Source organism: Pan troglodytes, chromosome 18 (assembly GCF_028858775.2).
Source record: "Pan troglodytes isolate AG18354 chromosome 18, NHGRI_mPanTro3-v2.0_pri, whole genome shotgun sequence".
Lineage (NCBI taxonomy): Eukaryota > Metazoa > Chordata > Mammalia > Primates > Hominidae > Pan > Pan troglodytes.
The window spans coordinates 70,542,025-70,564,484 of record NC_072416.2 but is presented as its reverse complement, the minus strand read 5'-3'; the positions used below and the strand labels follow the sequence as shown (position 1 = coordinate 70,564,484).

Genomic DNA, 22,460 nt, shown 5'->3' with positions numbered 1-22,460 from the left:
AAGACAGATTCAGCACACACAGATTTGGGGGCTTGGTTCAGGGCAGGCACACAATCAGCTCTTAGTGAACTAACAAATGAACAGCTATATACCCAACCCTGACTACTCCCTCTCATGTACTACTCAGATGCTGAAGTGAGAATATACAGATTATTAATAAAAACCACTTATTTTAGACATTCACTTACAATATCATCTAGCTGCAGACAGACAGGATCTTCATCTCTCCCAAACCTGAGAACCAACACCTTCTCAGCAGTACTTTTTATCGCCTGGTCTACTTCCTTTTTGCTAGTCAGCTTGGGCAGTAGGAAGCTCATCTTGAAATAACCCAAATGTGAATCCTCACTGTCACTCCTGAAATAAAGGTGCAATGTTTAAAGACAGTTTAGATTAAGTGCGTGAGCCCTCATTAAAAAAAATTAATTCACAGAGTAGCTAATGTATTCACATGGTATGAAAGAAACATCATAGAAAGGTAACACTGTGGAGTTTCCCTCTCCTTGTCCCTGCTCCTTGGAACCAGTTTTCATTGCTCCCTCCCCCGGGCCAGATAACTGCTTTCATTAGTTTCTCATGTATCTTTCAGAGTTTTGTTATGCATTCACCAAAAAATACAAATATGCGTTCCGATATTTTTTTTCTCTCTCTCCCCACCCCCAAAAGATAGCCTATTGTATCAGTGTTCCAGCAGGAAAGCGATGACACTCTCAACTTTGGTAATTTGAAGGCAGTTTAATTAAGGCAGGTGTAGAAAAACAATACGGTAAAGTGTACTACTTTGGGGCTAGTAACAGCGGGATGCTGTACCCGTCCCTAGGCCATGGGAGGAAGAAGCCATGGTAGGAAGCAGTTATAAGAATTGTGTGGCAGAAAGAGGTGAGTGGAGAGGACAGTGTATAGGAGGGCAGCCTGCTGTTAAGTGTTGCAGCCACTATCCTCCCTCCCTCTGACCTTTGCTCATGCAACCACCGGCTGACTCCAACTGGAACCAGAGGGCAGGGGCCTGTTGAGGCAGGCAAACCTCCCCGTCCCAGAGCAGTCTAGAGGAGGATGAAGAATGGCTGTGGAGGGACCAATGGCAGATGTTCATTCAGCACACACACTTTATCTACTCTTCAGCACTTTTCATTATTTCAAACCTAACCTATAAAGATTGCCCCATATCTCTATATAGAGAACATCCATATTCTCTGTCATGGCAGCATATCATTTCTTGCATGTGTTACACTTTTTAAACAGTCCTTTATTGTATACATTATATTATTACAAGTCCTGGCTTAAAGATTCTTGGTGTGCACCTTATTAGGTGCACCTCATTACACGGCAAACAGATCAATTAAGAGTGTGTGTGAAAACTACAATACCATAAACAAATAATAAAATACTGAGGTACAAGGGACCTAATCCAACCCCGTCATTTTACAAACTAGCTTGCTTACAGTTGCACTTTCTACTACAATGACAAGGACTAGAATACAGGCCACCAAATTTCTAGTCCAGGGGTCCTTCTACTACAATAATCTATTTTCATGATTGGTAGAAATTTCATTTTTGAGAAACTCTTTGACAAAGAAGCTTAGTTTTGTGGTCATCTATAAGAGACTCCATTGAGATGGTCGGTATTTTGAATTCAGTTCCAAATATGAAAAGGGAGGATTTCTTTTCCTATATTTTTTGTCACAAGTCACATTTTAAGATACGAATTAGGCCAGGCTCACCCCTGTAATCCCAGCACTTTGGGAGGCCAAGGAGGGTGGATCACCTATGGCCAGGAATTCGAGTCCAGCCTGGCCAACATGGTGAAACCCCGTCTCTACTAAAAATACAAAAAATTAGCCGGGCGTGGTGGCAGGTGCCACCTGTAATCCAAGCTACTCAGGAGGCTGAGGCAGGAGAATTGCTTGAACCCTGGAGGCGGAGGTTGCAGTGAGCTAGGATCGCTCCACTGCACTCCAGCCTGGGCAAGGCAACAAGAGCGAAGCTCCGTCTCCAAAAAAAAAAAAAGGAATTATTTAACTAAAATTCACATAGGAAATAAGATTGTTCCAGCTATAGGTCATACTTTAAACAGGGACATTGATGGCCCAAAGGGACGTCATCAGATGTGAGCAGCAGAACAAATTACCAATGAAAGGGAAGGTCAAAGAGAAGACGGATCTGGCCCACTAGAATTCAAACAAACAGCAATTCCTCTGTGTTACTGATCGAAAGGAGAAAGTAAGGGGAGAACAAAGTTGTTAGTGGTGAGGCTAGGTGTGCAACTGGACCAATGTTGGAAGCAGGAGAGGAAAACTGAGACCACATCTAAGAAAATGTCCATAGTAAATGATACCCACAGAGAATTCCCAAAAGAAGAGGTACAAATGGACAGTAAATAAACTAAAAAGTTAAGCTTTACTAGTAAGCAAAGAAAAGCAAATTAAAAGATATGTTTACAAAGTCACTGAATTGGCAAAAATTAAACAAGATAGTGGTAGGGGCAGGCACAGGGAGTTCCTGCTGGAATGCAGACACAAAACCTTTCTGGAAAGAAAACTGACATACTCTTTGACCAATAACTCCACTGCTTTCCTCTCTCCCTCTCTTTTTCTGAGGCGGGGTTTCGCTATGTTGCCCAGGCTGGTCTCAACTCCCCAGGCTCAAGCAATCCTCCCGCCTCAGCCTCCCGAGTAGCTGGAACCTCAGGCGCGCGCCACAACTGCAGAAACACCAAAAAAGAAAAAAAGCTTGAACTCACTTTTGTACAGAACCTTACTACAATGTATTCCAGAAAAACAACTGGAAATCAGTGGTCATCTCTGCGTGTGAACGCATGGGTGATTTTTATTTACAGCCGGGCGCGCATCTCCATTTTCCAAAATATCCGATATACATATTTAAAGTCACCTGTGTTGCGCTGCTCCTGGCCCACAAGCGCTAAGGGACCCCAGCACTTACCTTACTCGTCCACGCCGCCTCTCTCCCTTTCACTTTGTGGCTGTCAGCAACCACTTCTCGGAAGAGCCCGGGCGCGGACAGCTCCTTTCATCAGCCACAAGCCGGACAGGACCCTAAGACCAAGTCACCCAGGGGCTGTTGCCTAGCAACCCTCGTGGCCCCGCTAGCGGGAAGGAAACCGAACAGAAAACGCACAAGCGCAGAAAAGAAACTCCTGGCCGTCGGTCGGCCCCCGCTCAACAACCCAATAAACGGAAGAGCTTCTAGTCACCGCCCACCTTGCTCGGCTCTGACCGGAAGCTAGGCGTCACCTCCGCCCGTATTAAAGATGGTCGACCTTTTTCCCCTCCTTTTCCTGCCCCCAGACTAGAGGCGGGATGTAGTCTCTTAGGCTAAGAGTGATTGGTCACAAGGAGACTCGGAAGTGTCTGATCAGAGCCCCAGAGGAGGCCTTGAGAGCCTGTTGGCGTACCGTTCCACACTTGGATCCAGGAATCGGCGTGTTCCAGGCTGCTCTCTATGGTAGCTTTGGGCGGATAGAGGGGGCGCGCAAGGTATTAAGGGACAATAATGGCCGCTTTCAAGGTGTGGATTTTGGCTCCTTGAGCCTGTCTGAGCGAGGGGTGGCAGCGCCGGCGCCCCAGAATCCGGGACAGAAGGGTCCCAAGAGTCGCGCTTGGTGAGGTGAGAGTCCCTTCTTCCTTCCTGGCCTGCCCTTCTGTAATCATGGCGGCTCCAGGCGGCGGATATTGGTCCCCTGCTCAGGTCCGGGCCCCAGTTTCGGGAGTTCCTCTGTCGTCCCTGTCACCCACCTTGCCTTACTCACCTCAGGGATGCTGCATCCGTCCTGGCCGCCTTGGCCTTCCTCCTTGCTCTGGTCAAATCCTGCTGCCTGGAGCGGCCTCGCTGAGATCCAGGGATGCTGCCTGGAGTGGCCTTGCTCCCTCTCCCAGGCCTCCGCTTTAACCCACCCCAGACTGTCACCGAGCCCGAGTAGGACTCCTTGTGTCTTCCTCTGCTCTCTCACAGTGTTATTTATACCAGGCAATCTGGTGGGCGATCTCTTCTACTAGAATGTCAGCTCCAGGTGGGCGGGGATTTTTGTCTTGTTCTCTGTTGCTATCGCCGAGAACAGCAATTGGCTCAGGGACACCCTCAGTGAATAATTGTTGAATGAATGAATCCAGGTTCTTTCTTCCCTGGCTTTCTCGTACGCCTTGTAGTTTCTTTGCCATTAATCCTTTTCAAGAATCTTGCTCTTTAGCTCCTTATTTGTTCGTCTCAGCAGCTAATGAAGTTCTCTCTGGCTGTCTCCTTGTCCTGTGTTGCTGGAATCTTCCCTTGCTGTCTCCAGAAATGTTTGGGTTCCTGTCCTCCTTTAATAAGTTTAAATTAATTCATTTTTTAATTTATCAAACGCTTATTTTGCTAGACATTGAGCTACAGCAGTCAACAACACATCCAGTGTTCTCTCAACTGCGTAGAATGGCAGTCCAGGGTACCTTTCCTAGTTTACACAACTATTGAGTAGAGCCTGTATATCTTTACCTTCTTGTGTGGATTTCCTCACATGCGCACAGATGTCACCAATATGCAGCTTTCTTTTTTTCTGTTCTGCCTGATGGCATTTTCAAAATGTAACTCTTGTTTCTGCATTAATATTATGTGTCCAGTCTGTTTGGCAATACTCTGTAGAGCTGTGCATTTAATTAGAGTTTGGTAAACAATTCTGGATTCTGGTGGCATCTCCTTTGCTTTGCTAACTTGTTGGAATGAGAGGAATTATCCAAGCATCCAGAACTGGTATATGTTGATGAGTGGCAGATGTGTAGTGAGAGGTAAAGAGGAGCTTGTTCCAACTTGAGTGCCAGAAGTCTTGTAGCCACTTAAATACTTCTCAGTAACACCTTTTCCTAACCTGGTGTTTCTCATAAATATTTTTGGTGAACATGGATTGTTATTAAACTGATTTTGGCTGCTGTGAGTAAATTGTTTTCTGTAAAACGCAGCTAGGCCAAGAAAAGCCACTAAAGTATGGAGAACATGGACGGTAGCCTTCTGCCCCATCTCTGTGCTGCTGTACCTGTTGTTTAAAGAGAGGAAGAGGTAGAACTCATGTAAAAAAAATGGGTGAGGGACCAACAGTATATAGGAGGATAGCGAATAATATAATGTAGCAGTTACATTTATGTTAACTGTTATGGTTACATAAAGAGCTACTCTTTATGGTTTCACATACACTTTTTGTTTGATTCTCACAATAGCTTCATGGATTAGATAAGGTAAAAATTTTTTCCATTTAATAGATACGAAATTATGGCTAAACAAAGATTAAGTTATTTGCTTACCATCATACAGGTAGAAAGTGTCAAGAGCCTGGTTTCTAACTGAGGTTTCTGATTCAAATTTAGTGGTGTTTTTCCTACATCCCTGTTACAGCTGCTGACATCAGGCTCTAGAAAGTGTCCCTTAGTGAGACCTTTTATTGCCTCTTGGATCTTTGTGGGGGCTGGGGAGGAATGTATGGGGTGTGTGTGTGTGTGTATCTATTTTGGTGTTTATTGGGGGTTGGAATAGGAGAATCTTTGGAGATTGGCAGTGACTTGATGGAAAGGTCTTGGAGAGAGGGAGCAAAAGTAGTCCTGGTCTTAAGGGGAGATGGGGAAGGTTAATCACCTACATATAACCATAACTGCATTTATTCTGGGATATAGTAGAGCTGAGCCTTCTCCAGTACCAAATGGTTTGCCTTCCTTCCAGAGAAATCCCAGATCCTGTGATGGGGGACACCAGTGAGGATGCCTCGATCCATCGATTGGAAGGCACTGATCTGGACTGTCAGGTTGGCGGTCTTATTTGCAAGTCCAAAAGTGCGGCCAGCGAGCAGCATGTCTTCAAGGCTCCTGCTCCCCGCCCTTCATTACTGGGACTGGACTTGCTGGCTTCCCTGAAACGGAGAGAGCGAGAGGAGAAGGACGACGGGGAGGACAAGAAGAAGTCCAAAGTCTCCTCCTACAAGGACTGGGAAGAGAGCAAGGATGACCAGAAGGATGCTGAGGAAGAGGGCGGTGACCAGGCTGGCCGAAATATCCGGAAAGACAGGTAAAGGCCTTAGTATGGGTTAGCCCAGAGGGAAGCGAACGGAGGCTGGAAAATAACAGCTCATGTTTATCTCTCAGTTTTCCTGTTGGAGATTTAGAGCTTTATGATTTTATTATGATTCTGTAATACTGAAGGTAGGTAGGAATTTGTGGGGAAAAACAAAGGTGAATAAAGACTAGATGGTAGAGGTTAGAAATGCCTTGGGTTGTTGCCATATGTGAGCCTGCGTCCCAGGGAGAGAAAGTGGAAAAGGACAGATCACTTGTTTGGACAGCCAAAGGTTTTAGGGCAGAGTTTTTCTCCTATGGAGGGGCCTTTACCAGTTGCTTTCCCTGTTTCAGACATTATCGGTCTGCTCGGGTAGAGACTCCATCCCATCCGGGTGGTGTGAGCGAAGAGTTTTGGGAACGCAGTCGGCAGAGAGAGCGGGAGCGGCGGGAACATGGTGTCTATGCCTCGTCCAAAGAAGAAAAGGATTGGAAGAAGGAGAAATCGCGGGATCGAGACTATGACCGCAAGAGGGACAGAGGTAAACTGTCCAGCACAGTTCCTGTTGTCCATTAGCATTCGAATAAATGTGTCAGCCTTTTTCTTGTTGCAGGAGTTTTTGCAACACCCATTTGTTAGGGAGTCCTATTTGCATGATGTCCGCCTGAGTGGTTTTGACCCTGCTGGGATTGGGAATACTAGTTTAAGAAAAGAGCTGTTGCCTGTAACATAGCTGCTCTCCTTGAGTGTGTGGTCTTCGTTTTATTATGAAAATTGATGATAAAGGAGATAATGGGTAAATATGTATAAGAGACCAGCGTTTCTAATAGTATTGGTGATAGAGAAAGGACAGTGCTATGGAACAAAGCTAGACAAAAAAATCCAATGCTGTCCTTGCTCAGTATTAAGTTTTATAGCTGATAGAATTGTAACTATTAAAAAAAATGATTCACTGTAAACTCGCACTAGTGTTTTTTGAATTCTTGCTGGAAAATAACTGTTACTGTGGGTTTGAAACTTTCTAGGCAGTAACTATTTTTCCCCCTTGGGAGAATGGGCATAGGTGAGTTTCAGGAGTCCACGGATCACATTCGAGCAGTGCAGGTTGCACCTGTGAGTGAGTGGGCAGCCTGTCCTTTCTCTAGGTTGAAGATGTGTATACCTTAGGATGGGATGCATGTTTTTAAGCTTCGTGTGACTCTTCACAGATGAGCGGGATAGAAGTAGGCACAGCAGCAGATCGGAGCGAGATGGAGGGTCAGAGCGTAGCAGCAGAAGAAATGAACCCGAGAGCCCACGACATCGACCTAAAGGTAGACTCACTGTTTTGGTGGCTTGTGAGGATTCAAGTGTATAAAAGGCAGAGTGAGTGACTCTCGTCTTCAGTGAGATTGCTGAGGCATTGAGTCAGAATTCCCGATTCTACCATGAACATCTTGGGATAGTTGGTTCTGAGTCAGGTGGGCACAGCTCTGCACTTGGGGTGGATATGGTTCCTGTAAGGTGAGAGGCTGGTTTGCTGAATGGCCAGTTTTCCAAATGGTAGGAAAGAATAGGGAGCTGGAGGTAGAAGAAGTGTTTATTAAAAAGAACTACTTATATCCAAGAAGGGTGTGTTTGTAGAGATAAAGTAAATATCCCTTAAAATGTTGTCATAAACACAGAATGAAAACTGGACCATTGGCTAGGTGCAGTGGCTCATACCTGTAATCCCAGTACTTTGGGAGGCTGAGGCAGGCAGATTACTTGAGGTCAGGAGTTCGAGACCAGCCTGGCCAACATGGTGAAACCCCATCCCTACTAAAAATACAAAAATTAGCCTGGGGTGGTGGTGGGTACCTATAATCCCAGCTATTCGGGAGGCTGAGGCAGGAGAATCACTTGTACCCGGGAGGCGGAGGTTGCAGTGAGCCAAGATCACACCACTGTACTCCAGCCTGGGCGACAGAGCAAGACTTTGTCTCAAAAAAAGAAAAAAAGGAAAAATATATCCTGGACCATTAAAAATTGAGATATCTTTAAAAACTGTCAAAACCGATCTTAACCGTTATAGATACGTGCAAGGTTTAGAAATAGTAAAAGGAGTAAATTTGGGGAATTGACTTTTGGCAACTGGTTCTAGACCATGTCATGGTTAAGTGAGATGTTTCCTGTGGATGTGTCTTTTGTGGCCCAGATGCAGCCACCCCTTCAAGGTCTACCTGGGAGGAAGAGGACAGTGGCCATGGCTCCTCAAGGCGCTCACAGTGGGAATCGCCCTCCCCGACGCCTTCCTATCGGGATTCTGAGCGGAGCCATCGGCTGTCCACTCGAGATCGAGACAGGTGATGTTCTGGGCAGAGCAGCCCAGTTTCGCTGGGTGGGCGGTAAGGAGCCTCGGCAGGGAGAGCAGATGGCGGCCAGGAGGACGTGGCTTAGCTCAGTGACAGTTTTGTGATGCTGGTGCTGCTGTTCCCAGGTCTGTGAGGGGCAAGTACTCGGATGACACGCCTCTGCCAACTCCCTCCTACAAATATAACGAATGGGCCGATGACAGAAGACACTTGGGGTCCACCCCGCGTCTGTCCAGGGGCCGAGGTGAGGCCTGTGGGGCAGGAGGCAGAAGAGCAGGCTTGCTTGCCCTAGCGAGGATGAGCAGGGGCTGCCCTTCTGGAGCTGCATGGCCCTGCAGATCTGTCTGGGGCCGCTGGGGACAGGCCAGGGCATGGACTGACCTGCTCCCTGTGCTCCTCCAGGAAGACGCGAGGAGGGCGAAGAAGGAATTTCATTTGACACGGAGGAGGAGCGGCAGCAGTGGGAAGATGACCAGAGGGTAAAGCTTTATACCTCTGAGGGGCTGATCGAGGCTGGTGGCCGTCCGTAGATGGGTGACCCTCTAGCAGGACTGGGCTTTGATGAGGGTACACCTGAGCCCTGTTCAGACCCAATGCCCTGGAGTCTCTTTGCAGAGGCATAGACGGCACGGTGAACCCTGTCACTCACTGCAGTAGGCTGACCTAACTGTTCTGTTATGTGTTGGTGCCACCATGTGGTAAATCTAAGAAGTGCTATCGTGATGGGCTGCCCTCCAGTCCTGTGTAGTCGCCCACTGTGGTTCTCCTCCAGATGGCATGTGCCTGCAGGGAGGCCTCTCCTGCACCCCTCACAAGGGTAGCTCCACTGCAGTAGTGACTTCCTACCAAGCGTCCCTTCCTCTGTTGGCCATGTCTCGTGCATAAACTTGATCTGTCCCTCACTCCCTTGCTTTGCCTCCTGCCCTGCAGCAAGCTGATCGGGATTGGTATATGATGGACGAGGGCTATGACGAGTTCCACAACCCGCTGGCCTACTCCTCCGAGGACTACGTGAGGAGGCGGGAGCAGCACCTGCATAAACAGAAGCAGAAGCGCATTTCAGCTCAGCGGAGACAGATCAATGAGGTGAGGCTGCCTGCAGAAGTTGGAGCAGATTCAGAGCTGGAGGTAGAGCACGTGGGGAAGCAGCAGGTTATCCCCAAGTGAGGGCAGCACAGCTTGTCCCCTGATTGCCGAGAAGCCCAGATCCTCTGGAGGTGGAAGAGGAGTGGGTGATGAGCCTTTTAGTAGCTTAAGGAAAGCCCCGGCTCGTACTTCTCTCTTTTGCAGTACTTCCTTGGGGGAAGTACTGTTGATGGGAACAGGTGCATTGGGACCTGCCTCTGTGGTCTGTGTTCTTTGTGTCTCTGATGTGGGCTAGGGACCCTTACCATTTGTGTGTCCCTCTAGAGGTTCTGATTTAGATGAAAGGTGCTGCTGCTTGGAACAAAGTCCTGCAGGTGATTTGGGATCAGCACCTCTTCTGTCTTTGGAGCTGTGGGTAGAGGCCTGTGACATCTTTGCAGCTACCAGTGGCCTTCTGTCAGGACTTGATGTGTGGACTTACCTCATAACCTTTCAGGACGACCTTTGGGGTGGCAATTTGAGTGTGGCTCCCATTGTGTCCTCACAGGATAACGAGCGCTGGGAGACAAACCGCATGCTCACCAGTGGGGTGGTCCATCGGCTGGAGGTGGATGAGGACTTTGAAGAGGACAACGCGGCCAAGGTGCATCTGATGGTGCACAATCTGGTGCCTCCCTTTCTGGATGGGCGCATTGTCTTCACCAAGCAGGTGAGGCTCCTCTGTGGCCAGGGACAAGACAGCTCAGAGAGACCTGATGTGGGCCAGGTGCAGTGGCTCATGCCTGTCATCCCGGCACTTTGGGAGGCTGAGGAGGGTGGATCATTGGATACCAGGAGTTCAAGGCCTGCCTGGGCAACATAGTGAAACCCCGTCTCAAAAGTACAAAAATTAGCTGGGTGTGGTGGCAGGCACCTGTAGTTTCAGCTACTCGGGAGGCTGAGGCAGGAGAGTTGCTTGAACCTGGGAGGCAGAACCTGCAGTGAGCAGAGATCACACCACTGCACTCCAGTCTGGGCGACAGAGCAAGACTCTGTCTCACAAAAAAAAAAAGGCCTGATGTGGAGACAGAAAGAAGAGAAGGGAGAAAATAGCCCTGTACCATGAGAGGGTAGCAGTCCCTTTCACAAGTAGGGATCTTATGAACATGGCCTTCTTGCTGATTTTAACGGGCATCGCTCTTTCTCCCCACTGCTGCAGCCGGAGCCGGTGATTCCAGTGAAGGATGCCACTTCTGACCTGGCCATCATTGCTCGGAAAGGCAGCCAGACAGTGCGGAAGCACAGGGAGCAGAAGGAGCGCAAGAAGGTTGGTTTCTTGGTTTCGTGGCTGGGAAGTTTATGTGTATTTTTTTCTTTTTTCTTCTCTTCATAAGTCTTACTAGGCCCACAGATAGAAGTTAGGAGTCCCCTCTATCAAGTCCTTAGTCCCTACAGCTGCGGGGCCTGGTGTTGGGAGAGCTGGAGGCTTGAGGATTGGAATGTGGCTCAGTGCCACTAGCACTCTGGGGGAGTTTACCACCTGCGGGGTGAAGCCTGCTCTCCCGTGGGATTGATTTTCCATTGCTCGCAGTCATGTGGCAGGATGGAGCAGACTGACCTTTTTCCTTTTCAGGCTCAGCACAAACACTGGGAACTGGCGGGGACCAAACTGGGAGATATAATGGGCGTCAAGAAGGAGGAAGAGCCAGATAAAGCTGTGACGGAGGATGGGAAGGTGGACTACAGGTGGGCAGCCTCTGCCAGCAGCAGATCAGCCTTGCTCCAAAGATGGGGGCCCATGTGGGCAGTTGCGGCAGAACCCATCGACTTTGTGGCTCCTGAGTGGGAGACTCTTAGGATACCTCTCTGCATCTTCCACTCTCTCTGGTCCCTTCCTCCTGGTCTCTTCACTGTCCTCCACTTTTCCTATATGTGATTCCTGCTCCCTCACACTGCTTCCTCTGGTGCTGGTGTTGTGAGAGGAAGGAGGCCCAGGGAGGTTAAGTAACTTGTCTGAGGTCACCCAGCTCGTCAATGAGGGAGTTAGGATCAGACCCAGGCCGTCTCACATCAGAGCCACTCTGCTGAAGTACCTCCCAGGTGTTCAGCATGGGCAGCTGGGTTTTAGTCCCTTAGATTTCAGTTCACTATAAGAACTATTTTTAAAAGAGGTTCCAAAATAGAAAGGGTTATCTTATTGGCCAGTGACTTCTCTGTTCATAGAGGCATCTAAGCAGATGCTGAGTTGGGATTCCTGCATTGAGCAGGTGGCTGGACTTATCTGTCCCTCAAGATCCTCATCCTTCGAATGCCCTTATGTTCTACTGAATGGTCATCTGAGTTAATAATTCTCTCCACTCCTGTGTGAAATGTCCATACGAGAAGTTGGTACTATTGATCAGCCCTTATTCATCTCTAGTTAACTTAATTCCTTAGGTATTAGTTATTGGGTGACCAGGAGGGACTGGGTGAAATTAGAAATAGGAAGCTCAGCAGAGCATGGGGCGGCACATCAGACAGGAAGTCTCTGGGGAAGGGGTTGGGGAGGGGTGTGTGGACAGTGTGGAGCACTGAACTGGTGTCTTTTTGCCGGGCAGCCTTGAGAAAGTGACAGTGCTCTGCATCTCGGGTGTGTACATGTGTCAGACATTGAGAGCTTTCAGTTGAGGTTGCAGGTTACTGTTTAGTGGGGCTGTTTTCACAGTTCTTTGAAAACAAAACCGTACAGACTATGCTTTCCTGCTGTCCTGCCAAGAGGAGGGAGGAAGTTTGACCCATGTCCCGTGCTCTGCACCCTTACCTCCTCACAAGGCCTGTGTGGCTATTTTAGCCCTTTAGGTGTTGTGCTGAAATTGCCCGAGGGTATTTTCTACAAGTTAGTGACCTGGGGATTGATTTCCACTCCTCTTCTGCTCACTCAGTTTTGGTTAGAGGGTTTGCTAACATGGTGATCTGTAAATCCTCCGATCCGTGTTCAGCTAGCTCTGTTGGACCCTGTGGTGTCGAGTGTGTTGTGGATGATGGATTCTCAAGTAGCAGTTTCAGTCCTGAGGTCGATGAGAACCATCTCAGATTACCTGGCTGCTTTGGTGTCTCAGACTCTTGCCGAAGTCCTCATTCCTGAGCGTAGGAAGGAGGGCAGCAACCCAATCAGGAAGGACAGCATGGGGCACCATGCAGGGTGTTTAGGCTGCTGTGTGTTCCTAGGACAGAGCAGAAGTTTGCAGATCACATGAAGAGAAAGAGCGAAGCCAGCAGTGAATTTGCAAAGAAGAAGTCCATCCAGGAGCAGAGGCAGTACCTGCCCATCTTTGCAGTGCAGCAGGAGCTGCTCACTATTATCAGGTAACTTCACCCAGGGCCCAGGAATCTAGTGTCAAGTCAGGGGTGCCCTTGGTCTCCCATGTTTACCCAGGAGCTCTTTTTCTTTTGTGCATTGCACCCAGTGGAGAAGGGAAATAATTTTTTCCTCTGACCTCATGCCTGGGGTACACTGCACAAAGTAACGGGATGGCACCATTTTGTTTTAGCTCACCTGTTTAAACCTCACCGTATTCCAGATGTTTCAGGTGGTATCTCAGTAAGAGGCTGTTGTCCCAGTGAAATTCTCCCTTCTAAACCGGCATGCTCCCTGGATAGCTAGTCATGGGGATAGGAGGTAGCGGAGTCTTCTTGGAGGCTGGGCATTGGCCTTCCACTTCGGCTGATAAGCCCTTTGCCTGCTTGTCCTTGTAGAGACAACAGCATCGTGATCGTGGTTGGGGAGACGGGGAGTGGTAAGACCACTCAGCTGACACAGTACCTGCATGAAGATGGTTACACGGACTATGGGATGATTGGGTGTACCCAGCCCCGGCGTGTAGCTGCCATGTCAGTGGCCAAGAGAGTCAGTGAAGAGATGGGGGGAAACCTTGGCGAGGAGGTGAGTGGGCGTGGGGGCTGAGCCATGTAGTTATTCCCTAGTAGCTTCCACCCATTTTTGCTAAAGGGTGTGATCTGCTAAGACTCGGACCCGAGTACGGGGTGTGCTGGTGGTGAGCCGGTGGCCAGGGCATCTGAGCCATCTCTCTGACCTCCAGGTGGGCTATGCCATCCGCTTTGAAGACTGCACTTCAGAGAACACCTTGATCAAATACATGACTGACGGGATCCTGCTCCGAGAGTCCCTCCGGGAAGCCGACCTGGATCACTACAGTGCCATCATCATGGACGAGGCCCACGAGCGCTCCCTCAACACTGACGTGCTCTTTGGGCTGCTCCGGGAGGTGAGGGCTGTGTGGTTTGGTCTCTCTGCACATGGGGTGTTGACCAGTGCACCACCAGTAGCTAGTGGGGTGCTCCAGGTGGGCTGAGGGGGTCTCTGGTAGGCCAGAGGTTCCTGAGGCCTCTGGTTGCAGTTCAGACTCGGGTTGTAGTTCATGCTGTTCTTGCTTTGCTGAGGGTGGCTTGGGGTTTTCTGGGCAGTGGCTCCATTGCTTCAGTCTTCAGGATTGGTAGGAATTGAATAGGCCCATTTGCAGCTTTGGCTTGTGTTTCCTCGGGGGTGGTGCTGATGGGACTGGGGGACAGGAGCCAAGGGTCCCCACCATGGGGGCCTCCGAGCCGCCTCTTCTCTCAGGTAGTGGCTCGGCGTTCAGACCTGAAGCTCATCGTCACATCAGCCACGATGGATGCGGAGAAGTTTGCTGCCTTTTTTGGGAATGTCCCCATCTTCCACATCCCTGGCCGTACCTTCCCTGTTGACATCCTCTTCAGCAAGGTATTGAGGCCACCATGTTACGAACTGACCCTTCCATGCCACGCACTTCTCTGATGCGAAGCCGGCTGGAGGGTGGAGGGTGGGTAGGGGACTGGGTTGGAGAAGATTTCCTGGGGACCATGGGGCAAATGGGGCAGCCTGCAGCTCTGGGACTCGGGGACAAAGGACTCTGCTCTGGGTGAGGTTTTGTTTCATCATTTCTTTGAGGCTGAAGTACAGGGCCCAGGGAGGCACTGTGCCCTCTTGTAGAGGCCTCGCAGTCAGGCCCATGTGGAGGTGTGGTGGCCCTCAAAGTCCATGGCTCCATTCCAGAGCAGTGCCTGGGCCACTGGGCTCCCAGGAGATGCCTGGCCTGCGCTTCTAGTACCTCCCTCTGACTGTGTCCCCACTGCTGTTGCAGACCCCACAGGAGGATTACGTGGAGGCTGCAGTGAAGCAGTCCTTGCAGGTGCACCTGTCGGGGGCCCCTGGAGACATCCTTATCTTCATGCCTGGCCAAGAGGACATTGAGGTGCGTGCCTTGGTCACGACTGTGATGAGCGGGTGTGTCTTGCATATGAGAGGTTAGGGTTCCAGTGTCTCACAGCTCCTCCCTGGGCTCTCAGGTGACCTCAGACCAGATTGTGGAGCATCTGGAGGAACTGGAGAACGCGCCTGCCCTGGCTGTGCTGCCCATCTACTCTCAGCTGCCTTCTGACCTCCAGGCCAAAATCTTCCAGAAGGTGTGTCAGCAGGAATGTCCAGGAGTGGCTCTTGGAATTCTCTAAAGGAAGCGAGAGGGGATGTGACTGTCCTGGCAGGGGGTGGGCTAGGAGGTAGGTTTTTCCCCCTTGCGGAGCCTTTCCTGTCTCGAGGGACTCATTTTTCCCTCCCTGTATGTCCTGCTCTAGGCCCCAGATGGCGTTCGGAAGTGCATCGTTGCCACCAATATTGCCGAGACGTCTCTCACTGTTGACGGCATCATGTTTGTTATCGATTCTGGTTATTGCAAATTAAAGGTAAGAGAAGACACGGGAGGCAAGGCCTGGGTCTTCATCAGAAGCTAACTTAGCTGCCGGGTGGGAAGCCAGGGCCTCGCTCCTGGCCCTGGGATGTGGGGAGCGCGTGGAAGTGGTGGTGGTAGGAGGCTCACATTGACTCACTGTGCTTGGTTTGTTTAACCCTTGTAATACTTGATGAGGTAGATAATTTAACAGTAGAGCTCAGAGAGCTGGTGTTTGTGGGGAAGACTTCTTCAGGTGTTCATGAGAACATTTCTAGAGCCTCCTGGCTCTTCCTCTGCCATGTGTAGCAACCAGGGCTTGCCTTTGTCTCAGGCCTACTTCCACTTTCCCCTCACTCTGTCCTTCGTCAGCTCTTTGCCGTCCCCTCCTAGGTCTTCAACCCCAGGATTGGCATGGATGCTCTGCAGATCTATCCCATTAGCCAGGCCAATGCCAACCAGCGGTCAGGGCGAGCCGGCAGGACGGGCCCAGGTCAGTGTTTCAGGTAGGAGCCCTGTGCTAGCCTGCTTTCTGGGGCAGCGCTGGGGTTGCTGAGCGTGGAGCCCGGGCGGGGGCGGGCAGGATGCTGGCTCTAGAGCTGGTCCCCAAGGCTGGAAGCTGCTGGCAGGGCTGCCACTTGTTAGTCCTTTCATCCTATGCTACTGAGTGGAAGGAAGGAGTGGCTTTCCAGGGATTTCAGAGGTCTGAGGCCAACCTACGTGGATGTAGGTACACATGCAGGTAATTACAGCCTGCCTCCCTTCAGAGGGTAGGTCTGGACAGATGATGCCATGGGTTCTTTTTATTTCTATTGTTCTCTTTCCCCGTTTTCTTTCTTTCTTTCTTTCTTTTTTTCCAATTAGAGACAGAGTCTTGCTCTGTCACCCCAGGCTGGAGTGTGGTGGTGCAATCACAGCTCACTGCAGCCTTGATCTCCTGCACTCAAGTGAACCTCCCACCTCAGCCTCCCAAGGGGCTGAGATTGCAGGCAGGCACCACCACACCTGGCTAATTTGTTCATATTTTGTAGAGATGGGGTCTTGCTATGTTGCCCAGGCTGGTATTGTGAACTCCTGGCTTCAAGCGATTCTTCTGTCTTGGCCTCCCAAACTGTTGGCATTATAGGTGTGAGCCACTCTGCCTGGCTCTCTTCCCCTTTTTTGTTCCAATTAAAAAAAATTAATGTATTCACTATAGAGCGTTAGTGAATATAGAAAAATATCAAGAAAATAAAACCCAGCCATGATTCTAGTCCCAGGCCCATTGGTTCTAGAAATGAAACAGATGGCTGGGTGTGGTGGCTCACGCCTGTAATCCCGGCACTTTGGGAGGCCGAGGCGGGCCGATCACAAGGTCAGGAGTTTGAGACCACCATGGCCAATATGGTGGAACCCCATCTCTACTAAAAATACAAAAATCAGCTGGGCGTGGTGGCGGATGCCTGTAGTCCCAGCTACTCGGGAGGCTGAGGCAGGAGAATCGCTTGAATCTGGGAGGCAGAGGTTGGGCAACAGAGTGAGACTCTGCCTAAAAAAAAAAGAAATGAAACATGTAAGAGGCTCCAGAAGAAGGGCTAAATTGGCAGATTGGAGTTTTGAATAGGTGGAAGTCAGTGATTCACTGAAGTAGTGGGTGGGGAGAAGAAATGAGAATTTCCTCCCTCCCTGTGGGATTTCATCTGTACTGGCTGCTTTGGGGTTTCCTTGTGGTGAGAAGATGGGGTCTTCTCCCCGGCAGGCTCTACACCCAGAGCGCCTACAAGAATGAGCTCCTGACCACCACGGTGCCCGAGATCCAGAGGACTAACCTGGCCAACGTGGTGCTGCTGCTCAAGTCCCTCGGGGTGCAGGACCTGCTGCAGTTCCACTTCATGGACCCGCCCCCAGAGGACAACATGCTCAACTCTATGTATCAGCTCTGGATCCTCGGGGCCCTGGACAACACAGGTGAGGCGGCCCCGGGAGCCTCATGGGTGCTGGCGCTTGACTTCCTTCTTTCCTCTACTGTCCCGTCAAATATCCGGGTTTGCTCATCTCTCCTAGGTGGTCTGACCTCTACCGGGCGGCTGATGGTGGAGTTCCCGCTGGACCCTGCCCTGTCCAAGATGCTCATCGTGTCCTGTGACATGGGCTGCAGCTCCGAGATCCTGCTCATCGTTTCCATGCTCTCGGTCCCAGCCATCTTCTACAGGCCCAAGGTGGGGCAGCGGCTGGCTCCCCTCTCCCCGGAGGGCTCGAGGAAGTGTTGGGGAGGGGAATGGCTTCTCTCTGTATTACTGAAATGGAACAGAGGGCAGAATCAGAGTTTCTGAAGAATGATTTTGCTGTTCTCGGTTAAGCAGGTTGGGGTAGGGGAAAGGAAGGGCTGGGCCAGTGGTTCTCAGGGAATGCTTTGGAAATTTGCAAGAGCATTTTTTATCTTCTAGTATGGTTGCTCTTGAGCCCTCATGTTTTACAGTAGACCTTTTTAAAAATTATTTTAATTTTTCTCAAATTGTCAGGGCAACCTATTGACATGTTTGAAGTTCTATGTGTGGGTAGGTGGTAGTGTTAGAACCTCTGGGATGTGCTCAGTGGGCCTGGACCCCCCTGTACTTAGAGTGAAGGTTCTTTTTCCCTTCCTAGGGTCGAGAGGAGGAGAGTGATCAAATCCGGGAGAAGTTCGCTGTTCCTGAGAGCGATCATTTGACCTACCTGAATGTTTACCTGCAGTGGAAGAACAATAATTACTCCACCATCTGGTGTAACGATCATTTCATCCATGCTAAGGCCATGCGGAAGGTAGAGTGGTGGATGAGCAGGATGTTGGGATGAGGGGAGGGTCGAGAGGAAAGGAGGGCTCCCTCCTGGTGCCTCCGTCTCCTGCCCTAGGTCCGGGAGGTGCGAGCTCAACTCAAGGACATCATGGTGCAGCAGCGGATGAGCCTGGCCTCGTGTGGCACTGACTGGGACATCGTCAGGAAGTGCATCTGTGCTGCCTATTTCCACCAAGCAGCCAAGCTCAAGGTGAGCCCAGGAGCCCAGTGAGCCCCTCCCAGCCTGATACCTGTATAAGGGCAAAGTTCTTCCTTTGTCCTGGTGTGGTTCTGCAGATCTGGCTTCCGCCAAAGTCTGTGTCAAGAGTGTTAAGGGATGGGGTCGCTGCCCAAATGGGTGTTGTTTTCCTGATGTGGCTGCCTGTTGTGTCTCCTCCCTAGGGCATCGGGGAGTACGTGAACATCCGCACGGGGATGCCCTGCCACTTGCACCCCACCAGCTCCCTTTTTGGAATGGGCTACACCCCAGATTACATAGTGTATCACGAGTTGGTCATGACCACCAAGGTGAGTCTTTTCCAAGGCACTTGCATAATGCAGGCCCCCTGTCTGGCCAGGCTTTGAAACCCTTCACTGCCTTCTGGCATGAGCTTTTAGCCTGGGAGCCTTGAGGCCACATGCATTGTTTTGCGGGGCATGTGAGGTTGGTTTTCATTTGGGGACTTGGGGAAGCTCTGCACAGGGTTGACCTCTAGACTGCATTGACCTCAGCTGCATGGGCACGATTGTTCCCCACTTGCTGCTTGGGATGAGCAACCCCTCTTGGTGTCATTAGAAGGATTTTCGGAGGGGTTGGGCCTTTTCTCTTAGATACTGGGGGCATTTTCTCAAGTGTGGAGGAGTTTGGATGGGAGTATCTGGGGTTTTTCCTTTCCTTTTTTCAGCCTTGCAGGGCCAGGGATTGGCCCTTCCCATGTGGCTCCTAATTGTGGAACCACTCTGGGAGGGACATTGGCCCTCCTGTGACCCTCGCCTCCCTGCCCTTCTGCCCGCAGGAGTATATGCAGTGTGTGACCGCTGTGGACGGGGAGTGGCTGGCGGAGCTGGGCCCCATGTTCTATAGCGTGAAACAGGCGGGCAAGTCACGGCAGGTGAGGGTTCTGTGCTCTTCGCAGGGGTGCTGTTTGCCTGTGGGGTCGGTGTTCCCTCCGCTTGGTATTGAAGACTTGCGGTCATCCAACCCACTTACTTCTCTCTGCCAACATAAAGGCTGTGATCCAGCAGGCTGGGTCTGTCTTGATTCCCCACACCCACTCCAGTTGTTTGGTAGGCTGAGCCTTTAAAAACAAAACCAAAAAACTCATTATTGAAAAGTCCAAATATTCATGAAAGTGGGAAAAACAGTACAACAGGCCACCATGAATTCGTTGCCTTGCCTCTATAATTGTCAACGTTTGTTCAATTTCACTATTCCTACCCCACTCCACACACATCCATTTTTTTTTTTCTGGAATATTTTAAAGCTTATCTCATATATTATTCATCCATAAATACTTGAGTATGTGTCTCTGACTAAAAGGACTTAAAATTTTAAATATAACCTCTGTGCCGTTATCACTCATAAAAAAATGAATACTTAATGTCACCTAAGTCTCCAGTCCGCATTTGGATTTCTCCATTTATCTCAAAGATAACTTCTTATGATCGATTTGCTTGAATTAGGATCCAGGCATTGCAACTGCTTATGTGTGTTAACTGTTTCATTCTAGAACAGGCTCCACCCCACGCTTTTTTTCATGACATTGATTTATTGGAGCAGCCAGGTCATTTGTCCTGTCGAATAGTCCATATGATGTATTTGCCTCATTGCTTGCTCACAGTGGTGTTTAACCTGTGCCTGTGTTTCGTGCACTTGCTGTAAGCTGGCGATGAGTCCAACCGCTCAATTAGATCCCGGCTGAGCTGCGTGTGGCAGAGATGCCTGCATGTGGCACTGTGAACCTCCTCTTAGATGCCTTCAGGAGGCGTGTGAGGTCTGGTGGCCCCACCTTTGCTGATGGGAGGATGGATGAGGGGCCCCAGTGGTGGCAACCTGCCTCTTCCCTGATAGGTTTCCACTGCTCCTCCATCTTGAGGTTTTAGCGTCTGTTGATGGCCATTGCCTAGATCCATATTTAGGGTTGCAAAATGGTGCTGGGCTTTGGCTTACCCCTTTTCGTAGCATAATTCTCCCCACACCAGGCTCCCTTGCATCTTATGCCTGTCTCTTCCAGCCAGCAGGTAATCACATCTTCCCTGTTTTTCTGTACTTCCTAGCATAGTTGTGAACTTGATTTTTCAAAAAAGAAGGAAATGTTAAGTACTTCCTGGACTGAGGGATGACTGAGTTAGGACTGATTGTCCAGTGTCTTGAGTCAGTGAAAAAAGCAGGCCTCAGCTGCAGAAGAGAAGGCGGCTTTGGTACTGGGGCAGGCAGCCATGTGGAGCACTGGCCTGGTGGATGCAGCACCTGGTTTGTGGCAGGGACTTGGGTGCCGACGACGCCTCCTTCCTTAGTGGTCCCCAGTAGGCTCAGCCAGGTCTGTCCCTCTTCAATAGGAGAACCGTCGTCGGGCCAAAGAGGAAGCCTCTGCCATGGAGGAGGAGATGGCGCTGGCTGAGGAGCAGCTGCGAGCCCGGCGGCAGGAGCAGGAGAAGCGCAGCCCCCTGGGCAGTGTCAGGTGAGCTCCGGCCTTCGGGCTCTAGCTGGGGTGGCACCCATCCCAGGAGGCTGCCAGAGACCAGGCCCTGATGCACGGTCAGGATTTATGGGAAGGTGCATGTGTGAAGGCAAACTGGTGACAGAAGTTGCTTGTGCATTTGGTGGTCACATGGATGTGTGGGAGGAGTTCCTGACAGCTTTAAAGGAGCGACAGTACACCTGCAGGGATTCAGGGCATGAGGCAGCCTGGAGTAGCAGGATGGGTTTCACAGCTTTACTCATGAGCGAGGGGGTTGGAAACCCCAGTGCAGTGGTGAGAAGTGCGCCTTGGGCTTCTGCGTCTGTGCTGGTCCCTGGAGTTAGGCCAGACTTGACAGGTCGCAGGCACAGGCCTCCGTGAGACCACCCTCACTTCAGATACCAGCTGCAGGTGTAGACACCATCCTCACTGGTGTCCCATGGACCCCTGCAGGTTCAGTATTTGCTAGAATGACTTTCAGAACTCCGGAGAGTGCCGTACTTACCATTATAAAAAGGTGCAAATTAGAACCAGCCAAAAGGAGAGATGCATAGAGCAAGGTCTGGGAGGGTCTCAAATGCGAAGCCTCGTTTGTCCTCAGGACCACGTCCCCCCGTGGCACACTGATGCATGACAGTATGACAGGTTATTGCTAGCCAGGAAGCTCACCTGAACTTCAGTGTCCAGAGTTCTTATCATTGGGGTTCCGTTACTTAGGCATGAATGACTGAATCATTGTCATGTGGTAGAGCTCAGCCTCCAGTCCCCCCTCCTCCCCAGAGGTGAGGCTGATAGCACGTGGCTCAGAGCACCAGTGCTAACCCCGGGGCAGAGAGGCCAGCCTGCCTTGAGTCATGTTGTTAGATAAACTCAAGGGGTTCACCAAGAGTCACCTCATTAGCATAATCTCTCAAACGAGGGCTGAGGGGCCCCCATGAATAGCAGACACTCCAGTCACTTGGGAAATTCCAAGGGTTTAGAGTTGGCTCCTAGGCACTGGGGACAAAGGCAGGCTGCTACACAGTTGGAGTGGCGCACGTGAGGTGGAGGGAAGCTGCTTTTGTAGCTCCCCTAGGGACTGTGGGAGGAGTTGTTAAAATCCGATCTAAAGCATATCGGAATGAGTGAGCTTCCTTGATGACATCGCCAGTCGAACATGGGGACGGCAGAGGAGTGAGAATGTGCCGGGGAGGAGATCCCTCGGCCCAGAGCTCCCCACCATGGGTTAGGAACAGTAAGTCCTGGGGCTCTGCATCCTCCTGCCCTCCCGGCTGTGGGTGAGGGCACGGTGTTTCCTGATCTCTCCTGCTGTGTCTCCAGGTCTACGAAGATCTACACTCCAGGCCGGAAAGAGCAAGGGGAGCCCATGACCCCTCGCCGCACACCAGCCCGCTTTGGTCTGTGAGCTGAGGCTGTCCCCAGAGAGGATGGCAGCAGGTATTGGGTCCTGAGCCTTCTGGCGGGAGCCCTGAGGCTGTGGACAAAGCCCTTTCATCTGAGGACTTTCATCTGTGCATATCACGGCCCCCCAGGGCAGTTCCTGCTGGACCAGACTCTCTGGCAGAGGAGGTGGAGTTCTTCCATGCAGGAGCACGGCATGGCGGGAGCGGGGCTGCAGAGTATCCGAGGTGCTGCCGGGGCAGCGGGAGGTGGCTGGACCCATCGCATCTAAAACTGGCCCAGGACACTTGGTGTATGCGTGACTTGGCTGTGGCTGTCTTTTTTAATCCTTGTGTAAAGCAGCAAAAAAGACCTAAAGGGAATTGTAATTTGGTTATAATTCAGGATTTGGAAATAAATTTATTATTTGTAAAA

At 50.5% G+C, this 22,460-nt stretch overlaps 2 protein-coding genes across 11 annotated transcripts in view; one reads left to right on the top strand and one right to left on the bottom strand.

The window, feature by feature from the left end:
• The window catches only part of TXNL4B (thioredoxin like 4B), a 100,108-nt gene extending 92,344 nt beyond the window's left edge, over nt 1-7,764 (bottom strand). For 4 of the 9 annotated variants that reach the window (XR_008540062.2, XR_010152420.1, XM_009431224.5 and 1 more), the window contains exons 1-2: nt 2,941-3,228; nt 189-357 (exon numbers count right to left, since the gene is read on the bottom strand). Coding sequence is in view for 7 of the 9 variants with exons in the window: in XM_009431224.5 (XP_009429499.1) it covers nt 189-320 (132 nt within the window). In the remaining 2 variants the exon portion in view is untranslated. Of the gene's footprint in view, nt 1-188; nt 358-2,547; nt 2,570-2,940; nt 3,265-3,766; nt 5,024-5,677; nt 6,164-7,353 lie in introns of those variants that run through there. The other 5 variants (XM_054669524.2, XM_511098.8, XM_063797375.1 and 2 more) reach the window with 5 other exon arrangements.
• Nucleotides 3,375-22,460, top strand: DHX38 (DEAH-box helicase 38). Of its 2 annotated transcripts, none has more exons than XM_063797359.1 (27): nt 3,375-3,624; nt 5,701-6,042; nt 6,384-6,571; nt 7,239-7,343; nt 8,207-8,354; nt 8,489-8,607; nt 8,766-8,842; nt 9,294-9,449; nt 9,997-10,158; nt 10,648-10,755; nt 11,062-11,174; nt 12,636-12,773; nt 13,164-13,350; nt 13,508-13,693; nt 14,047-14,187; nt 14,588-14,698; nt 14,793-14,909; nt 15,078-15,185; nt 15,563-15,675; nt 16,908-17,116; nt 17,213-17,367; nt 17,795-17,950; nt 18,041-18,175; nt 18,367-18,492; nt 18,981-19,076; nt 20,524-20,645; nt 21,966-22,460. In XM_063797359.1, the coding sequence occupies exons 2-27, from the start codon at nt 5,720-5,722 to the stop codon at nt 22,048-22,050; spliced, it is 3,684 nt and encodes a 1,227-aa protein (XP_063653429.1). In that variant the 5' UTR covers nt 3,375-3,624; nt 5,701-5,719; the 3' UTR covers nt 22,051-22,460. The 2 variants fall into 2 exon arrangements, with proteins under 2 accessions (XP_063653429.1, XP_009429494.1); XM_009431219.4 differs by lacking the exon at nt 3,375-3,624 and having other exon boundaries at nt 5,720-6,042; nt 21,966-22,082; nt 22,178-22,460.